The sequence below is a fragment of the Candoia aspera genome, chromosome 7 (genome assembly GCF_035149785.1).
Source record: "Candoia aspera isolate rCanAsp1 chromosome 7, rCanAsp1.hap2, whole genome shotgun sequence".
NCBI classification, from domain to species: Eukaryota; Metazoa; Chordata; class Lepidosauria; order Squamata; family Boidae; genus Candoia; species Candoia aspera.
In genome coordinates, this window is record NC_086159.1 from 58,645,687 (window position 1) to 58,666,179 (window position 20,493).

The window sequence follows — 20,493 nt, forward strand, 5'->3', positions numbered from 1 at the left end:
TCACCATCTTCAGCTCCTCAACATCTCCAGCTTTGCCTCATATGGAGGTTGCTTATTTGATGGGGTTTCCATTTTGTACTACTAATTGTTTGCTATGTGCCTGTTAGTAAAGATTTGTGTTCTGGCCATTTCATCTGCAAACTTTATGGCAATGTCTAGCCAACTCATCTATGGATTCACATTGTCCCTGCTGCTTCCCATAAAAGAACCTGCTCTCCACAACCCTGTTTTTGCCTCAAACTTTGAAGAGCAGTAGCTGGCGAGTGACACTTGCAGTGTATACAGTATATATATATCCCGTTTCTACCTATGGCTATCAGGAGCATGCCTCCTTGTACTCTTGGACCATTTCTCTGCTTCAATGCCTGCAAATAGTAACTCCATGCTTTTCCTGTACTTGAACCAATTTCCTGCCACTCTCCCAGAATAAGAAATCAGTGGTTGTACTTGGCCTTGTATTCGAGGCCGTTCTTTCTAGAGATGCTGCTGTGTTCAGATCCCTCTTTTGACACCATTTAACATTTGTTTCATGTAACAAAAAAGGAACACTCCGTGCTGTGTCAAACAAGAGCAAAAGCTTTCCTTCTGCCTTAACCCAGAAATATTGCAGAAATTGGAACTGTGTTTGCTTGGAATATTTTATGACCTAAATATCAAAACTCCACTTGCTAGGAATTGATCTTATTTGACTTAGTAAATCAGGCTAATTAGTTGAGTATTATGCTGGCTGTTTCAGATGCCCAAATAACTATTGCTTACATGTTTTTTTAAATATTATTTCATCCTCTTATATGTTAACTTACACTGCTTTTATATTAAAAAAAAAAAATTATTTATCAGGATATTTCCTTTTCCATGGCAAAAAGTTTATTGGAGCAAAACACAGCAAAATCTATTAAATGCAATGTAAGATAATTTTCTGTCCAGTCTAATATATTAGTATTTAAATCAGTGGAAGTATAGTAGCTTTTAAAATAAAAAAATCCAGCTTAATTCATATGTGGAATAGCCAGAAAGCAAACACAAAAGGAAAAAGGGAAAAAAAAATTGACTTGAGTTTGGGTAATTTACAAACTAAAACCAATGGTGGTTCCTTTGCAGCTGTCTCATATTAAAAGACATACCTTGTAAATAATATTTCTGAGAAAATAAATGACCCATATAAAGTGTTATTAGTAGACATAATTATCTAAAGATTGATTTTTTTTAATTAAGGAAAAACTACATTATTCGAAGCTGAAGTTTATTAGTACGGTCTTTTAATTTGCTAATAGCAGGCTCTTACCAGATGCTATTTCCATTATCATCACATCTGGAGTATTGAAAGAATATTCAAATTATGTTGTGCAACACAGTAAATGTTTTGATTCAAAACACTAACTTCCTTTATTGGTCAGCGTAATGCTGTATAATCTATAATGAATGGACTGAGATGAGTGCAACAGGGTAATGATCGTCTGATTAACTAACCTTTTCTCCCTGAATTTTAGCTGTTTAATTACAGACTACTGGAAATTTTTCTTCACAGTGGATTACTTTTTCATTAACTCCAATGTCCCTGGAGAAAGACACGTCTCAGTATAGTATAAAAAGGTGGTTTCAAACACAGATCCAGAACTATGCTAGCTTGGCTAAGAAAAGGACCCATTAAGTAGCAGTTGGATTTGATTGCAATAATAGTTTTATTATCACTGAAACATTGAACTTGATCACTAATAATATGTGTTTCAGTCGTACACCTTTGCCACTATGACAGATGTCTGCTATATTTTCTGCATCTTCGTCAGGTAAAAATTGACTGAAAACTGTTGTTAACATCTGCTATAATGTTTTGGCGTGATCTAGCCAAAATTAACAATTTTAAGGTGTCATTGCATATGTCTTTTTTTTTCTCACTTAGAAATCAAGGCAACATAAATGCATTAAACTTTGACTGAGGAATGCCCCATTGTTATTCTGAATGTACTGTACTGATGTTGACATTTAGGTCTCAGAAGATGCATGCAGATAGGGTTGGGTTTTTTTTTTCCTTCAAGTATTTCAGCCGTGATCTAACAAACAAACAAATAATTGCATGTCATTTTAATGCTGGGTGGAGTTGTTTTATATTTATGTGAAGTTTTGTTTTTGTTTTCTTAGGAAATGCTTTCAAACTGCACACTTTTATTTAGAAGATAACACATCCCCTCGAGTGATATCCATTCCCCCAGCACCAGTCTTTCCTGTGTCAGGTATTGTGCTTAGAATTTATTTTATGAATGATGGCTAGTTTTAATAATGGTAATTAATTTATAATTTCAGTAAACAGTATTGTGGCTTGAGTAAGAGACATGATATTAGTATGATATACTATATAATTATGTGCTGAACAGGCATTCCATTCAGGTTTTTGCGCTCAGATTAAAAAGTTTAAGCATCCAGCAGGGAAAGTAAGAAAACATCAAGATGCAGCACTGTATGGAGAATGGAGGCTTGTTCTTTATTTGAGTATCTGATCAGGAACCTGTTCTGGAAACTCACAAGCGCCATCTGAATACACAATCACGGGCTGTTTTCACTTTTCAGTGTAGTCAGGAGTGGCTCTTGGTCTTCTGCATTTCCAGATGTGGTTCCTAAAAGCAAATTTATTAATTGCTTGAAACTTCTGTATTTATGAAACTATACAGGAGCATAAAGCAGGAAAAATTAAACTTAAATCTATTTTATCAACTCTTGTGTCACCTTCATTGTTAACCATGTCTGCATTACGTACTTATATAGAGAATATTTCAGCTTTAATTACCATTTAGAGAGATTAAGCCAGGAATCACTTCTGAAGGAAGATAAAAGCTTAGATCTATGTGCCTGACATTTAAGAAAACATAAAATGTAAAAATAAATTCCAGGATTAATCATCACAAGAGGAAGCACAGAGAAAAGGCTGTAGAAAGAGTCCTTATTAGTAAGTTTTCTAGAAAAATGTGTGTGGGCTCTGTTTCTAGTTATCAAGCAAGCTTCAATAGGAAATCAACAGTCAATCAGTTTCTTATCAAAAAGTAGAATGTATCAGGGGCAAACAAGGAATACATGGGAGTTTGGGACCCTGCACATTTCATAGCATATCTAGATACCCTTTCTTTCAAGCCCTACATTCTTTCAGACAGTGTGCTAGAGAGCGATTCTTCTCTAAACAAAAGAAAATGGTCTTCAAGGAGTTTTATTTTATGCTGGGTTCCCATCTTGTTGAAGTGAATTTTCTAAGCAGTCTGACAGTCACAGGCTGATCTTCATACATCTTAACTTTATCTTTCCATTTTAATTATTTGTTTTGCCACATCTGGATCTTTAGTCCCCTGTGTGTTTTTGGGTGTAGATATTCATATATTTTATTCCACTTTCTGTAATTTCTGTAACTATTACAAGTGTGCTTGTTTCTTTTCCCCTATAGTATAATTTTATGCCTGTTTTATTTAAAAGGAAATTAACATACAGTCTTATTTGATTAGAAAATACATTTTGACAGGCTCCTTCACCAAGGTGTGAAGTTATTCTTGCACACTTACGCAGTTTTATGCAGGGTTGAACCGCTAATTTCATCTGTGCATTCAAGCCTATTCCAATAAAAAGAAGAACAGATGGATCCTAATACAAAACAGCAAATTATTGTTAGCTGAAGCTTTAAAAAGAAATAACTTTTTAAATGAGGGAACATCTGCTGACATAAATAGAAGTTCCTTATGTAGTTTTTTCAATGTTTATTCATCATTTGAAATTACAAAGTTTGAAATAAGAACAACATACAAAGCAGCCTATTAGTCATATTTGGGGTTTTTTAGCTCAGTATCTTATTTCTAACAATAATCACAGGATCCCTCCAAAGAACCTACAAGAAACTCAAGAAAAATCAGTCAAATCCTTTAAACGTTTTATGGGAAGATACCCTCCAGGGACAAAGCTAATTAACCTTTTATTACAGAAAATGTTTATATATCTTTTAGCCAGTTTTGGCTTTAACATGTTGAGGACCTGAAGAATGTGTAGGTATATTTTGATGTTATAATTATTATTTAGAAAGTGTATATGGCCATCCATCTAACATATAGATTCCAGCCAGCTAACAACAGTTAGCTAAAGCAATTCAATAAAAACTCTACTTTTGAATTAGTTTTCTGTTTGTCTTAATAAATGTAGTACAATAATCAAGACAGACATAATAAATTCACCAACACAAATCATACTTACATTGGGTTCATCTATCATCTGGCCCAATGTCTGGGGGAAAAGCCAGGTCTTCACAACCTTTTGGAAAGCCCAGAGGGTTGGGGTCCTCCAGACCTCAAGGGGAAGGCTGTTCTTTAGGGAAGGCACTGCAATAGAGAAGGCTCCTCAGTTCCTCAAGATGGCATTGTTTAATAGAGGGGACCTGGAGCACACCCACCCTATCAGATCTGGTGGGAAGAGATTAATATTTTATAGATCTCCATTTTGTAAAACCCTGGATGTATTAAACTATTGAGACTGTCAAGCTCTAGGCCTCAAGGGAACATCATTGCACAATGAAGAGCTTTGGAGTTTAAAATGTCTAGCATTATAGTGAATGAGCCAATGACCATTATCACCAGCGTTACATCTGGAAAAAGTCTTATGATTTTATTTTTCTCCTGAAAATCTGTCAGTCTTCCAATCCTTCATAAAGTAATGCAAATTAAAATGAATGTTTACTTAAATAGTGTCATTCTCATGGCACTGGATAAAGGCTGTCACCCAAAAGTACAGTCTTAATATGTGTAAAAAAGAATAACAGTAGCAACATCATCTACAACTTAGTGAAATGTTCTTTCTTCTTTTTTAGTACAAGGAAACATCCAAGGCTGATTTATTCCTAATGAATAGCAGAAAAATTCTGCCACACCTTTTTCTATAATTCTTGTTCAATTGGATTACAGAAAACTTCTTTCATTTTTTTTCAATAGACAAAGGAATTTCTGTGTAATTCTCATGCATGGGATTTGGGATTCTTACAGCTATTTAGTTACAAGATTTGAATATCTTGTCTTGCTATGTATGGCTTTATTTCCAGCAAACTTCAGCCTTCCTGGTGTCTTGCACTTCAATTAAATCCTACAGAAGACATCATGAGGGAGCTTTCCCTAATGGGCGTTTTCAGAATGAGAAGTGCAGGCATCCACAGATGCTTCAGAATGAGGGAAAGATCAAATTAATGTACTGTATGTTCAAATTAATAATTAATTTTAATTTTTTTATTTTAATTGATAATGGCTTCACAGAAGTCCATGAAAAGCAAATGGGGGATTAGTGTTTCTTTTTCACTTTAAGGAATCTGACTCTACATGTAATTCTGGCAGGAGTTCATTCCAAAGAACTGGAGCCAAGTGAAAGGAGGCACTCAACTGCAGCGTGGTTATTCTAGTTTGCAAGAGAACCAGTCAAACTTGGGCCAATAATCAAAAGTATAGTCTGCTATGCTGATGTATATTTTATCCTGGAATAGTTGTGCTGGGATAAATGTGTACATTGGATGGCTTGGGAAGCTATTTTCTATGTTCTACCGGTACATTTCAAATGTGGAGAGATCCATCTTCTAACTTGCTTGTGAAAGAACTCATGGAGGCTGGACTGGTTTTTATTGTTCAAAAACAATAACTTAAAAATAAAAAATTATTTACATTTACGTTATTTACATTATTTACATTTCTTCTTCTCCACCCATTCCCCCTTTTCTCAATTTACCTTTAAGACGATGTTGGAGCAATCCCAACAAAACATTTTCCAAAACATGTTGCAGATTTGCATGCCAGTAATGGATTTACTGAAGAATTTGAGGTATGAACTATTGTTCCTTTAAAATTAAAGACACAGTTGAACGTATTCTTAGAACATTCATAGGTGAAAACAAAATCAAATTTATGTGGAACTAAAAGAATGGAATGTGGAATGTCATTTGGATGGGTATATCCATATTTATATATGAAAAGACATATTTAATCTCAGCCATGCTATTTTGAGCACGAAGTGGATTGGGTACATGGCAATGATCAAGTTGAGTGTATAAATGGTTTTTCATCTTAATATTTTCAGATCATGAGTTTCTGTATGAAAAGGAGAACATCTAAGCTTGTGTTGGATTGAACAACACTTTTAATTACCATAGCTGAGAACTGTAGTAACAAGGCTGCAGAAAATACACAGAAGAACTAACTAAAAAAAAGTGCAAGAAACTGTATGAGCTCTTTATGCACTCCACATGGAGCATCTGAAGAGGAAGTTTTATTCTGACAGTTCACTGTAAATCCCCCCATCTCAGACTTAGTACAGGAGATCCTGTGTTCCCATTTCACATCTCATAAGTGTCAGGTTCACTGGACCAGTTTGAGCTAAACATCGCACACTCCCAACTGTACTATGTTGCTAAACTTGAACTCAGCTGAACTCTTTCATTTGACACAGTGCAAAGAATTAATTGCCCTCTGTGTTAGGTGCGGTTCTCTCTTACACCCACAGCAGTTTAAACCTATTATTTTTTCTTCTGGTCTTTCACCTTTTTCAGTGGACTTGCCACTCTGCAGTTTATGCTCCTGAAACTGAGCAGTTGTTGGTTCTTGACATAACTGGCATGTCTGACCTGAGAACTGCTGGTTCTCACCTTAATTCTGAATAATAAATATGAAAGTAAAAATAATGGTTTTGTTCTCTATACTTATACATGTGCTCTGAATATAGGGAAACAGCAGCATTTGAAATTCTTGACCAAGATGTAACAGAATAATACATTGAATTTTACCTAATTCAGGTGGCTTACAGAAAATTGTTTCACTTCTTATATTTGTGAGACTCCCAGTGTGTGTTTGGTTGTTAGTTTCACAATAACACATGTATGCATCATTGATTTTAGTAAGTCTTATGCCTAGTAAGTAATATATGAATAGTACTAATATAAGGTCTTGAAAACATTAAAAGTACTCTCATTAAACACCTAATTTCTGTGTCTTGCATCACTGAAATAGAATTTAACTCCATTTGCAGTTCATATATTTTACCTGTTCTATGCATGGTTGATTATTTGCATGTTTTAATGGAAAAGTTGCCATTAATATTTTTATTTGCAAAACAAGTTTGCATTTACAAGTCACTTTCTGTTGAAGAGAATACTGCTGAAACCAACAGGCATTTTTTGTGCATTATGCATTGAAACAGCAACCCTTGATTTACTATAATGAATGGGTGTCTTTCCACTGACTTCAATGAACATTGTATTGTATCTCTAGGCAGTAAAATTATGTTTCAAAATGATTTTTTTTACTTGCATGCTTTATATTAGAAATACTCAGCTATGTTCAATTATCAACATGTGTATATATCTATATATGTATATCTCATAACCATAATTGCTTTCCATTGTATTTGTAATATATAAACATTTACTCATTTGTGTGCTGTGAAATTTGATTTATTTTTATTTTTTTTGCATTCATTCCTTCATTAGACACTGAAAGAGTTTTATCAGGTAAGGAATTATTTCAACAAATCTTATATTAGTAAAGAAGTAGTTGCAAGATATGGATATTTGGTGGGGTGGGGTCATGCATGCAAATATACACATGTATTCAACAGCATGTGTCTATTTTCTTTTTTTCAGGAAATCCAGAGTTGCACAGTAGATCTAGGAATTACATCAGACAGTTCTAATCATCCAGATAACAAAAATAAGAATAGATACATAAATATTGTCGCCTGTAAGTAATTCTACATATTATTTATTGTAAACAAAAATATGGATCAGTGTTTCTCAACCTTGGCAACTTTAAGATATTCAACATCCAGAAGCTGGCTGATGAATTCTGGATGTTAAAGTCCACAAGTCTTAAAGTTGCTAAGGTTGAGAAACACTGATACAGATTATCTACTATACCTATAAGTAATTAAATAAGCCACCTTGACTATTTGCTAGAGTAGGAAGCTAGGGTTTAAAGTAGAAAGCCCATGATTGGGCATTCCAATTACAATTTTTTATTCATAATAGCTTGGTTTAAATGATATTGCATGTGTAAGTTAATATGTACAAAACAGAAAGCAGCCTTTTCCCTCTCTAATTGCCCTGAAGAACCTTTCTCTGTAAGTACAGTGTGGACTGCCTACACCAGGGATCCTTCACTAAAAACTCACATGGAGGCTTTCTAAGAAGACTCTCTACTAAAGCAATTACACTCACTTTAAGTCCTGTTTTTATTTCAGTTTGTTTTACCTTATGACATTGTGTCTAGTAACCTTAGACTATTGGATGCACTATAAATAAATTCTGATTTTTAAAATTTTAGTAGTTCACCGTCAAAAGAACTATTACTTCTGTTGCTAAAACATTTTTATTATCACTTTCTTTCCAATGTAGATGACCATAGCAGGGTTAAACTTACCCAACTTGCAGACAAGGATGGAAAACTTACCGACTATATTAATGCCAATTATGTTGACGTAAGTGTGCATCTTCCCACTGTATGACCTTTTTATTTTTGTTTATTCATCGTTCTATGTGAGTCTTGGCCTTAGGTGAGCTCTGGAAAGATTTCCCCTTTTCCAGCACTAGAAACAGTAAGAAACTGGAGAGAAGTACACCTGATTGCTGGGAAAAAGGGAAAAGACCCAGCTGAGAGCTTAAGCCACAGAATCAATGAAATAAGTTAAGAAAATTTATTCTGTAGAGCAGTGTTTCTCAACCTTGGCAACTTTAAGATGTGTGGGCTTCAACTCCCAGAATTCTGGGAGTTGAAGTCCACACATCTTAAAGTTGCCAAGGTTGAGAAACACTGCTTTAGAGAGTATTTATTGGGGGTGGGGGGGACAGATCTCACATCTTTATCCCACTCTTTGTATAAGGAACATACACCTAAAAAAGAATATATCTGTGGTTATCCCCTTTTCCTCTCCACAGTCTTATAAGTTAAGCTTAAAAACAGATCCTAAGCTGGCATTAAGTACATATGTGTTGATACCGTGGCATCTGAAAAAATTGCAGTGACATCCAAATGACATTCAAAATGAAGTCATCACCCAAATGCTGCCATTGCGTATTTTCATCCCAATGTCTGGTGCATGTATGTGACTCATGGTGTTGGTGTGAGGATACTATTGTTTCCCTGCCATTGCTCCATCAATGAGTAGCCCTTAGCCTGATCTCTCTTACCACAACAATTTGATCTCTTTTTCCAACAACAATTGAGGAAGGGGTGTAACCACTGCAGCACAGTGCCCCACAGTGATACTAAGATCTATAATATCAACTGCTGCTGAAAGGTCCAAAAAGATCAGGTAGGATACACTGCTCCATCCAAGTCCAGAGCAACCCATGCCATTTCCATTGCATGCTCTGCCTGAATCCAGACTGAAAGGGAGTCAGATAATCTGCTTCCCCAGGGGCTGACTCTGCACCACTGTCTCAACAACCTATCCTCAAAAGGGGAAGTTAGAGACTGGACGACAGTTATTCAGAACAGCTAGGTCCAGGGAAGGCTTCTTGAGAAGGGAGCACACACACCCTCCCTCAAAGAAGCAGTGGCAACCTTCTGGACCCAGGTCATTATACCCCTCTGGAAATCTGAGGACAATACTAAACAAGGCATCTCTATGGCAACCTATTGAGGCAATAGGAGTAGAAATACAAACATCTTCTTATTGTCCAGTTGTGAGTTCAAGCATTAGTTTGAATTCATGTTCAATCAGATTTCCTTTTCATCTTCACTCCATATCCTGGAGGACCTCAGTAAAATAAGGAACTCCCTGGGTATGGCCAACAGAGACATAATACTCAGGATAAATCATGTCAACATCTTGGCTGCGTCCCAATCTCAGGGGTCTACCAGCTGCTCAACAAAACTGCCTGCTACATAAGTATTCCTTATACACAGAATCTCAAAGTAGTGGATGTGGACAGCCTTATACATTTTAAATAATTCCTTGATTATTAGCTCCAGACTATATCAAAAGCTGTTTGATGGACTAAGTCAAACTTCCCTGTGCCTAGAACCAGTAGTTTTAAAGGTCCCAGTTACTCACAAGATGAGCTGCAAAAAGATGGATCTAACTCTTTCTTTCTAAATCAATGATAAACCTACACAGCTGTTTATCTATCTGCCTAAGACAAGTTGAATATTGGTGAAGTTTTCCTCATGGATCAAATAGCAGTTGGTTAGCAAATTGAACAGATTTACATAACATATTGGTCTCTCACACACCCATTCACGTTATTCCCTTTTGGAAAAATGTAAAAGAAAAGAAAAAAATCATGGATCTTGTGAATTTGTCCAGTTCAGCCTGAAAGACTGACAAATCCATGCTAAGCAATATTTTACATTTCATCCTCAGATATAACCTCAGTCCAAGATAAAGAAGTGTCATCTTTATTTCTCATTATCATTCCATCAAAATGAATATGCTATTTCTAGAGGATTGCCTGAAGACTAGCATTTTATAAAAAGGAACCACATGTCACTGTCCTTTATCATAACCTGTCTTCTTTTCTTTGCTTCATGCAGGGCTACAACAGACCAAAAGCTTATATTGCAGCTCAAGGGCCTTTAAAATCAACAGCAGAAGATTTCTGGAGAATGATATGGGAACATAATGTGGAAGTCATTGTAATGATAACCAACCTTGTTGAGAAAGGACGGGTATAAACCTCTTAGTTAATATTATTTAGCTTTATATGTTGTGCAAACCGCTCAATGAACCTCATTAATTCAATGCTTTCTAATGATAAACTCATTGAACAGAGCAGCCTCATTTTAAATAAATACACATAGGTTTGAAATACAAAAACTCAATTGAAAAGTCTCCCATAACAGTGGAAGAGCTAATGCTAGTATGGAGGAATCATTTGTTCCATTAATATCAGTCATTAGAAAACCTGAGCTATTCAGAATTCAATTGAGAAGGGAATGTTTTTATTTTTTTTTCTCTGCTCATAATAAAATCCTCTCTCTCTAGCTTTCAAAGATTGTAACGCTGCCCAGAGTCACTTTCATGAGATGGGCGGCTATGTAAATATGATTAATAAATAAAAATAAATAAATAAACTGCATTTCCAGGAAACCTCAAGGCAGAGGTCTAGTTTTGATCTTAGTATCATCTGTATTACTACATTCCATCATTCTACAAAATTAATGAAAACACTGAAGAAAGTCCAAAAGAAATGCTTAATCTTTGGCTGAAAGTATTCTAGTTTAGTATTATTCATTTCAAATATGGTTGGACATTTCCTTGCCTAGCACTCCAACTAAGTACACTCAACTCAAATAAAATATTTTAAAATTCCCAGTTTTGGGGACAATAACAGCCTTCTCAGTCACTTTATAAAAGGAAAGTATTGTGTAGTCACTTAACAGCAGAGATATTCAAATACACATGCCCAGAGAGTTTGCTAGTTAAAACAATGCTTTATAGCTTCCTTTGCATATTAACATTGTATATTTCTTGGCTGCCAGAGAAAATGTGACCAGTACTGGCCTGCTGATGGTAGTGAAGAATATGGAAACTTTCTAGTGACCCAAAAGAGCATTCATGTTCTTGCCTATTATACCGTGAGGAATTTCACTATCAGGAACACCAAAGTGAAAAAGGTAGATGTGCCAGTTAGGTATTGATTATGTCTTCGATTTTCTTGGGATATATCATTTTATATTGTGTTGTATTGTACTTATTTTGTACATTTGCCAGAGTCATACTGTAAATTGTGAGAGGGGTGGCCTTATAAATCTATAAAATAAGTATAAATATTGTGATTTAATTTTTATTCTGTGTTATAGGGCTCCCAAAAAGGAAGATCCAGTGGCCGTTTAGTTTCTCAGTATCATTATACTCAGTGGCCTGACATGGGTGTTCCTGAATACACGTTGCCAGTGCTGACATTTGTTCGAAAGGCATCGTATGCTAAAAGGCATGCTGTAGGCCCCGTAGTGGTTCACTGCAGGTCTGTGGTTTTCATCTCTTATTAGATGCATATCCCACTTTTCCCATTTTAATTATTAGAAAAAACTTAATGAACATGTCTATAGGTCTTTGGAAAGCCGTATCTTCTTAATGTTTCCAATTCATGTAAATTTCGGTCTTCTGCATAACTTGGCTTCCCCATTTATTTTAAGTGCATTTTAGGCATCACTTTAACAAAGTAGACGTTGAACCATAAAGTGTAGAGTTATTTTCAGCTATTTATAAGGATGTATATAGCATCAAACCCCTTCTTCTGTGGATGGCTGTTTTTGTGAAAGTACAGATCTGGATAGTTGTATTATGCTTTTTCACAAATTTATACATATTCATACATTTTAATGTTTAACAGTGCTGGTGTTGGAAGGACAGGCACATACATAGTATTAGATAGTATGCTTCAGCAAATTCAACATGAAGGGACTGTCAACATATTTGGATTCTTGAAGCATATACGAACACAAAGGAATTATTTGGTGCAGACAGAGGTAAGAAAACGTTTGCCTTGAATTATAGTGTCCATGTTGTATCATGAAAACTCACAAAAGTTCAGTTTTTAGGTGGATTTTAACATGAGACAACTAAAAATACTCTACTGTTCTAATACCATTATAAACCCCAGTTACAAAATGGCCCCCCTGCCCCTCAAAAAACAGGTGACATTCTATCTGAAAGTTGATTAGTTCTGAAAAAGAGGTAATATTTTCAGTGCAAGTATTAGGGAAATATGTTAAATGAATTAATAAAAATCTATTCAAGCCAAGAAAATTGGCACATAGGTATTTTACTTGTGGACATCATCCACATTTTACATTGCAGTGGTGTGCACAAGGTGTGGTCAAAAAGGTAGAGATGACAACCACAATGGTGCTATTGAAGCTGCACCCATTTTTATGTGCTGATCACACCACTGGGGCCACCATCTTGACTTTTTTACCATACCTTATTGGCACCACTACTACATTGGAATATTGACATGGAACAGGAAGCTGGTTGCACTGAAAAAGGGTCTTGTAAACCTGCCTATGTGTCTCTGGAACTCCCAAATGAAAATCTGAATATTTTAAAAGCTACTAGACAACCCATGACCCATTGAATTATTCTTTCACTGGCAGAGGGTGCGCAGGTGGGGGAGATTTACCTGAGCAACTTGCAACCTTCCCTGCAAGGTTCCCCATTGACATTCTCCCTACAAGCTTCCCAGGCAGGAAGTTGCAAGTCTAAACCCTCCACTGCGCTGCTGTGGTCAGCTGCAGTCGTGTGATCCCCACTGACTTTCTCCATGCAAGCTTCCCAAGCTTCCCTATTGACTTGTGGGAAGCTGTCAGGGAACATCAATGAGGATGACCGTGGCTGACCACGGAAGCACGGCGGTGGTGATGAACAGCAGCAGCGCTGAAACGGCAACAACTTTCCCAAATTTCATTCCCACAGGAGTAATGGGTCTAAGAATTCTGTAAGTTAGCCCATTTGAGGTACCTTTGTTGAAAAAGTTTTGCCCTATGATGTAGAGTTTTACCCAATTGAAGGTTGCAAAGTATCAAAAAGACATGAGAGTTTTAGCAGTGTATAGATTATAAGAGGAGTATAGAAAGTGCCTAAGCCCTTTAGGTATTTAAAATCAATATCAGCACCTTATTTTTTTGTTCCGCAACTATAATAATTAGAAGAAGAAATCCTGAATGTATTTACATGGAAGGTGGAGACAGTATCAGGGGCAGCAAACTGATCTCTCTCTACACGTTATGTTACTACTATAGTGTGTCCATACTACATCTTACTTTTTGTGAGACCATTTTATGAACTTTTCTGATCTGGATCTAAAATTACAAACTAGAAATCTGCCATGGAGATCACTTCTGGAATGGGTTTAATATACAGCACCATCCAAAATTCTGATATACACACAAGCACACACATATACACACACACATGAAAATAGTAATTATTGATTCTATTAATAGTATACCTTCCTTTCTTATTTGTTTGCACTCTCACACTAGAGATCTGTAGGTTTGACTGAGTCTCATACTAAAAACCTCAAAATCTAAGGAGAACTAAACAGTTGAGCATATAGTACATAATCCCAAACATAGGGGACTACCTATGCCTGTCAAGTTCCAGCAAGAATGAAACTGGTTGTATAATGCTTCCTAGTGATCAGTAGTGAATATAATCATGGTAATATAGTAATTTCTATAATTGTTGTAACTGTAGAAAATGTGTTTCTGACCTTGGAATAAATTTGAATAATCTTTAGAGGGATCTATTCTGTTTTGCTGAATAATTGATAGTAAAACATAGCTTAAAGTTGATTGACACTGAACCACAGTAAAGACTAGTGCTATAGCCAAGACTGTGTCTTCATCTTGTAAACCAGGAACAGTACATCTTCATTCATGATGCACTTGTGGAAGCCATTCTAAGCAAAGAAACAGAAGTACCTGAAAGTCACATTCATGCTTATGTGAACTCCCTCTTAATCCCAGGAGCAATGGGAAAGACAAGATTAGAGAAACAGTTCAAGGTAAGATGGTTTGGGTTTCAAGGAGAGGCAAAATTCTGGCTCAGCTCAGTTTTCTCAACCACTGTGCTGCAGTACTGCTTCTGTGAAGCATGCAAGTTTTCTTTTCTCTTCCTACCTACCAATTTGGTTCCATGCCTTCTGCATTCTGATATATTGAGGAAAAATAAAACTAAACTAAGTTCACACTAGAAATAGAGAAATACTCTGGGTTTTTGCACTTAGCATTTTGACTCACTGAAATCATAGCACCGTAACCAAAGGTCACCGAGGACTGCAGATTAGGGGAAAAATGACATGTGTCTTGTGATTTCATAACACAATTGATACAACTTACGCAGATGTGTACGACATTGGAATGTAAGAAGAAAACTCTAGGGTTTGCACTGTGACATCATAATACATGTTTTGTCATTTTTCCATCTATGCAGTTTATTCCAGATGCCTAGCAGGAATAAAATGGAATTTGTTTTTCCTCCCTGATGCTTGGATCAAAAAATATATCTTTGAAGTGAAAAAGAATAATAATGAAATGGGTATCTTCAATGAAAATACTTGGCAGTAAGCATTATTAGTCCTTATGGACACATCATGCCCCAGTGGTGATATAGAACCAGTTGACTTCAATCCTCATCAACTGCTTTTAAAGACTTTTGAATCTGAAACCATCCAATTGTCCATGACTGCACCACTAAGTACAAAGCATCTGTCAGTAGTGCTTTGGAATTCCACCATTATCCTATCCTACTTTTTCATGGCAGAATGTGTAGTATAGATGAGATTTAGAAAAATTATAGATGGCTGGACAGAACCTTTTATATGGGCCTATGTTTGTGTATATCCTGGTATTTGGGAAGGTGAATGTAGGCCAATGGATTTTATGCAGAAGTATTGCAGTCATGTTGAAGGCAATAGACCTCTACTATTCCGGGATAAGGGGGTAAAGGGAAACAAGCTGACAACTAACTAGAATGACATTTAGTACATTATGGTACACTTCCATAAATAGAGGATGATGTTAGCTGAAAGATGCCTTCTCCCCCTTCTTTCCTTTCCTTTCCTTTTTTTTGGGGGGGGGATTGGAATAATTAAGTGGGTAACAGACTGCAATATCAATGAGGAATGGTCCACCTCAGAGTGCCTTAGTTATGGATCCACCAAGTTCTCTTGGCTGTATCCTATCTACAGTGTGAATAACCAATGAGAGTTGGAATCATTGATCAGTATCAGGGCCACAAGTAGGGTCTGTGTCACCTGGGGCAAACATGGATTCCATGCCTATTTTGGCACCCCCCAGCACTCATTCTGGCACCCCCCCCAGCATGGTGCCCGGGGCATGTGCCCCGGTTGTCCTTCCCCCTAGTTGCGGCCCTGATCAGTATAATGTATGTGGCTTTGTCCTAAATCTGAATGTGTGCTCCCATGCATTGTCCACAGAAAGCAATCCTTGTTTATTACTATTACTATTATTAATACTACTATTGTTCGTTCATTCATTCATTCAGCTTCTGAACCAATCTAACATCCAACAGTGTGATTATTCTACTGCACTGAAACAGTGTAACAGAGAAAAGAACAGGACTTCATCTATAATTCCTGGTAGGTTTGTTAAAAAAAATGTTAAAATTCATTGAATATAAACACAGAATTAAAACAGTGGTTTTGTTGTAGTAGTTATTGATATCCCAGATGTACATCATGATAAAGGAAGTTTAGGGAAAACGAACCTGCTGTTTTGCACTTTCCCTTTTTTTAATATCTCTGACCAGTTCTGAAGTTAGATATGCAGTATACTAAAAGTTGTGGTACTTAGTGATTTACACTAACTTCTGGTGTTTCACTAACTAAACTTACATAGATATGATTCAGAATGAATCAGATGGAGCAACTCAAAGTGACAATGCATTTGTGAGGATCTCTGTACATTTCAGATGATGTAACCCAAGCCATCCCAAATCCCCTCTTTTCTGGAGTTTTGTATTTCATGGACTTTTAGTAGAAAGAAATGGCATTTATCTCCCAAATTACAAGCCCTTTCATACATTACTAAGTGGGGGAGGAGCAGCTTTTCCGTAACTTCATTTGAAGGGATAAATTGTATGGATCCAATGTACTTCATCATTTGCTTAGATAGAAGGGTGGAAGAAAGGAAGGATCCATTCTATTCTTCTGGATCTCATGAAGTCAAGCTTCTCGTGAAAGAAATACATTGGATACAGCTGCAGATATGTGGTTCCTGTGTTATTAGCAGGTGCTCCTCCAGTTTCTTTGATTTGGAGAATTATAGAATCTATATCAGAAAAATGGTTGGTGTTTGGTACCCCACTCCCCCAGTAAGTTCTTATCTTTGTTTTACAGTGGAAAGATCTAGAGTTGGCATTTCATCATTGTCTGGTGAGGGCACGGATTACATTAATGCTTCCTATATTATGGTGAGTTACCTTGTAAATCACACTGTAATTTGATGTGATCTACACATTGGTGTCAGCTTTCTGAGGAACTTCACTTGGGTCAGTCAAGCCTGCCTGTTTGACCAAGCAAGGCAGCAGCAAGTCCAGGCAGGCAAGAACACCGAGAGCTGCAGTTACCTTGCATGAATTAAGTGCCATTCATAGGTTGTACCATTTGGCATAAATATATGGGTATTCAAGTAAAATATAAGGCCAACACTGTATTACACAATATCTTGCTTTGATATCATGGCACAGCTTTTTTCAAGTTGAAGAGCTTTTCAGAATCCATGCCAGTACTTAAGGTTAGGAAAGAGGAACTTTTTATAGCTGGAGATGGCACTTTAATATTTATTTATAGCTTTTTTAATCCATCCCAACCCCAGGATGACCCAGGACGGAGCAAGTGCAGCTTCAAGCAGTGCCCTCCCCTCCCCGACTGCCCCCCGTCCCTGATTACAGTCTGGAAGGACACCAAATCCAGGGCCTGCAGGCTCATATTAGTGTCCTCCTAATGAAAGACATCATCTTTGGGAACCTTAATTCACCTATTTTGTACCTTTTGTAGCAGAGTTTCTCAACCTTGGCAATTGTAAGATGTATGGACTTCAAGTCCCAGAATTCCTTAGCCAGCTTGGGGAATAAAAACAAATACAATAAAAGAAGGAGGAAGAGATACCACAAAAGCACATTCTGTTATATATAGGAAATCAGTCAGACTAATTTTTAAACACATGGACCTTGACCTCCAGTTTTGTCATTTCTGCCATCTTTATTCTTTTTTGTTTCCTTGTTTTTAAATGTTTTTAACAAGCTATAAAGTGAAGAGGGGGAAAAAAAGGAAAACAGTATACTGAACTATCTAGGAGAGAAAAAAAATGGTGGGAAAAAACCCCTAGAAAAGAGGGGGGGGAATTAAAAACCTATAAGCGACTAAAGAAGTTAAAACCACAAAAGCAATAGCACAAGTTATTTATCATTCTAAATGAATATATATAAATAGTCAATTTAAAGTGTGTGGATACATATCTACAGAGAGAGCTATTAAGATTATGCAACATCAACAAGTTTAGATCAGTTCTGAACAATGAATGAAACTCAGACCATCCAGCATCATAGTGCAGATGCTGTTACACTGCTGCAGTTGTTTTTGCCAAGAGATGAGTAATTTACCAGGTCTTTCACTTTATTCCCAATATCTTTGCTTTATATGATTCAATTAATATTCTGTTTCAAGTGCATAAATGGAATTAACTTCTTGTTTAACACTCCTAAAAGCTTTACGTATAATTCTGGTACTGGTCATCTTGCATATGTACTCAGAAATAGCTTACTTTTAGACAAAAGTTAACACGCTCACTATCAAAGAAATGAAAATGATTGAATATTCCTCCTTACCAATATAATCATTAAAAAAAAACCCAAACCCTGTAGTTACAAAGCAAATCAGGGAAAGGGTTGAATAAGAAGCTCTAACTTTTTCTGAAGGAGACTGAGGTCTATGCACCAGCATATCTACATTATGCTTCTAAGAAACAGCACAATCCTATTAAAAGGAAGAACACTCCTTATAAGAAGCAGATGCGTATAAGAAACAGGGTGTCTTTAATTTAATTTGTCTTCTTTACAGGGTTATTATCAAAGTAATGAATTCATTATTACCCAGCATCCTCTGCTACATACTATCAAAGATTTCTGGAGAATAATATGGGATCACAATGCTCAGATAATTGTTATGCTCCCTGATAGTCAGAATATGGTAAGATTAAATACTTTGCTTCATATCAGTATCTTTATTACTTACTAGAATTGTTAATCACAAAACAGAATCTTATCTTCTTACTGATTAGTGAACTTGATGTTAAAAGTAAGAAAATGATATGAAAAGCTACTTTTCTCATTACTAGGATCTTAATGAGGACATGGAAAAATAGTCTCTTAGACATAATAGGAATAATAAAATAAAATACATTAAAATGATGGAATTCTGGAAAGATAATATCTTTGCACCATAAGAATAATAATAGGAAATTGTTCCCTGGCAAGTACTATAATGATAACTTTGTTTAAAAGTTGATATTTATGCTTTAAAATGCACTGAATAGTGAACTATTTGCTAAAAGAAACCAGGACAATGCCTGATACTTTAAAACTCTTGATTGTACTCATAAATTTTACGTTCATCATGATTACTGACCTATCTTAAAATGCATAGTTACAGTAAATTAAGTCATGGTTAGTTTGATAAAATAATCATTACTTTTGTTCATAGCAAATCTGGGTTTGTTTGTTTTCCTTTTAGCAGGCAGAAGATGAATTTGTCTACTGGCCAAACAAAGAAGATCCTATAAATTGTGAGAGCTTTAAAGTCAGCCTGATTTCAGAAGAGCACAAGTGCTTATCAAATGAAGAGAAGCTCATAATCCAGGATTTCATTTTAGAAGCTACACAAGTATACTTGTTCTCCTATTATATAATAGAGTTCTATTGTCATTTGAACTAAAACACAACTTAGATGATTGTTTGCTTGTATGGGGGGTCTACAATAGCTTGGTTTCTACCCATTTTCATTAAATTTTTATAATTCCAAAGTGTCAGAATTAAATATGCCATAGTAAGGCATCAGGTAAAGCCATGAATATAATTACTCCTTCTTTAGTTGGAATATCCTTAAAGTGTTTATTCATAACAACCACTATTCAAAAATAGAATTTTAAGGACTTTTATACATGTTCCTAGATTTGGATTATTGATCTTTATTGATCTATAAAAATACGAGAAAAGGATTGAAATTAAGATCTTCATGGAAACTATTTCTAAACTAGTACTGTACATAAATTTATACAGTTCTGTGAAAAAGTATTTATGCCCTTTTGAAGGTTCTCGATTTTTATGTAACTTTGCCACTGAATGTTATCAGAGCTTCGTGTGGGTCTTGCTGATGTGCAAAGCAGTCTGAGTGAATAAATCACATTGATGCTTGTTTCATATATTTCATAAATTGTCATCCAATATGTAATCCATGAGTATGAAAAAGTAATTGGCTCCTTTGATTATGTATCTAGTTGCACCACCTTTAGTTGCAGTAACTGCAGCTATATGCTTCCTACAATTAGTTATTAGTCTATATAGGAACTTTGGCCATTTCTCCATGTCAAGCTGTTTCAGCTCAATAACATTTGAAAGCGTGAGCTGCTTATTTCAGGATCTTTCAAAACACTTGTATAGGGTTTAAGTTTTGACTTGACCTGACCATTCCAAACCATTGCTGAATGATTTTTTTCATCCCTTCTCTTGTAGACCTCTTTGCATGTTTGGGATCATTTCTCTTGCTTCTTAACCCACTTGTTCTTCAGTTAATTGTTAATGTCCTGGTTTTCTCATGCAGCATTCTCTGACACAAAGCAGAATTTATGGTTCCTTGAAAGATGACAAATTGCCCAGTTCTTGAGGCAGCAAAACAACCCCAAACCATGACACTACTACTTCCACGCTTGATAGCTGGTATGAGAGTCTTACTGTAAAATGCAGCATTTGGCTTCC

At 36.0% G+C, this 20,493-nt stretch overlaps 1 protein-coding gene across 1 annotated transcript in view; it reads left to right on the top strand.

Annotated features, from left to right (window-relative positions):
* Positions 1–20,493, top strand: part of PTPRZ1 (protein tyrosine phosphatase receptor type Z1) — a 102,918-nt gene that overhangs the window by 78,664 nt on the left and 3,761 nt on the right. The window contains exons 14-27 of the mRNA XM_063309346.1: positions 2,140–2,231; positions 5,738–5,823; positions 7,484–7,504; positions 7,637–7,733; positions 8,387–8,469; positions 10,527–10,661; positions 11,475–11,609; positions 11,796–11,959; positions 12,329–12,464; positions 14,357–14,503; positions 16,006–16,099; positions 16,859–16,932; positions 18,581–18,709; positions 19,256–19,402. Coding sequence (XP_063165416.1) covers positions 2,140–2,231; positions 5,738–5,823; positions 7,484–7,504; positions 7,637–7,733; positions 8,387–8,469; positions 10,527–10,661; positions 11,475–11,609; positions 11,796–11,959; positions 12,329–12,464; positions 14,357–14,503; positions 16,006–16,099; positions 16,859–16,932; positions 18,581–18,709; positions 19,256–19,402 — 1,540 coding nt within the window. The remainder of the gene's footprint in view (positions 1–2,139; positions 2,232–5,737; positions 5,824–7,483; positions 7,505–7,636; positions 7,734–8,386; positions 8,470–10,526; positions 10,662–11,474; positions 11,610–11,795; positions 11,960–12,328; positions 12,465–14,356; positions 14,504–16,005; positions 16,100–16,858; positions 16,933–18,580; positions 18,710–19,255; positions 19,403–20,493) is intronic.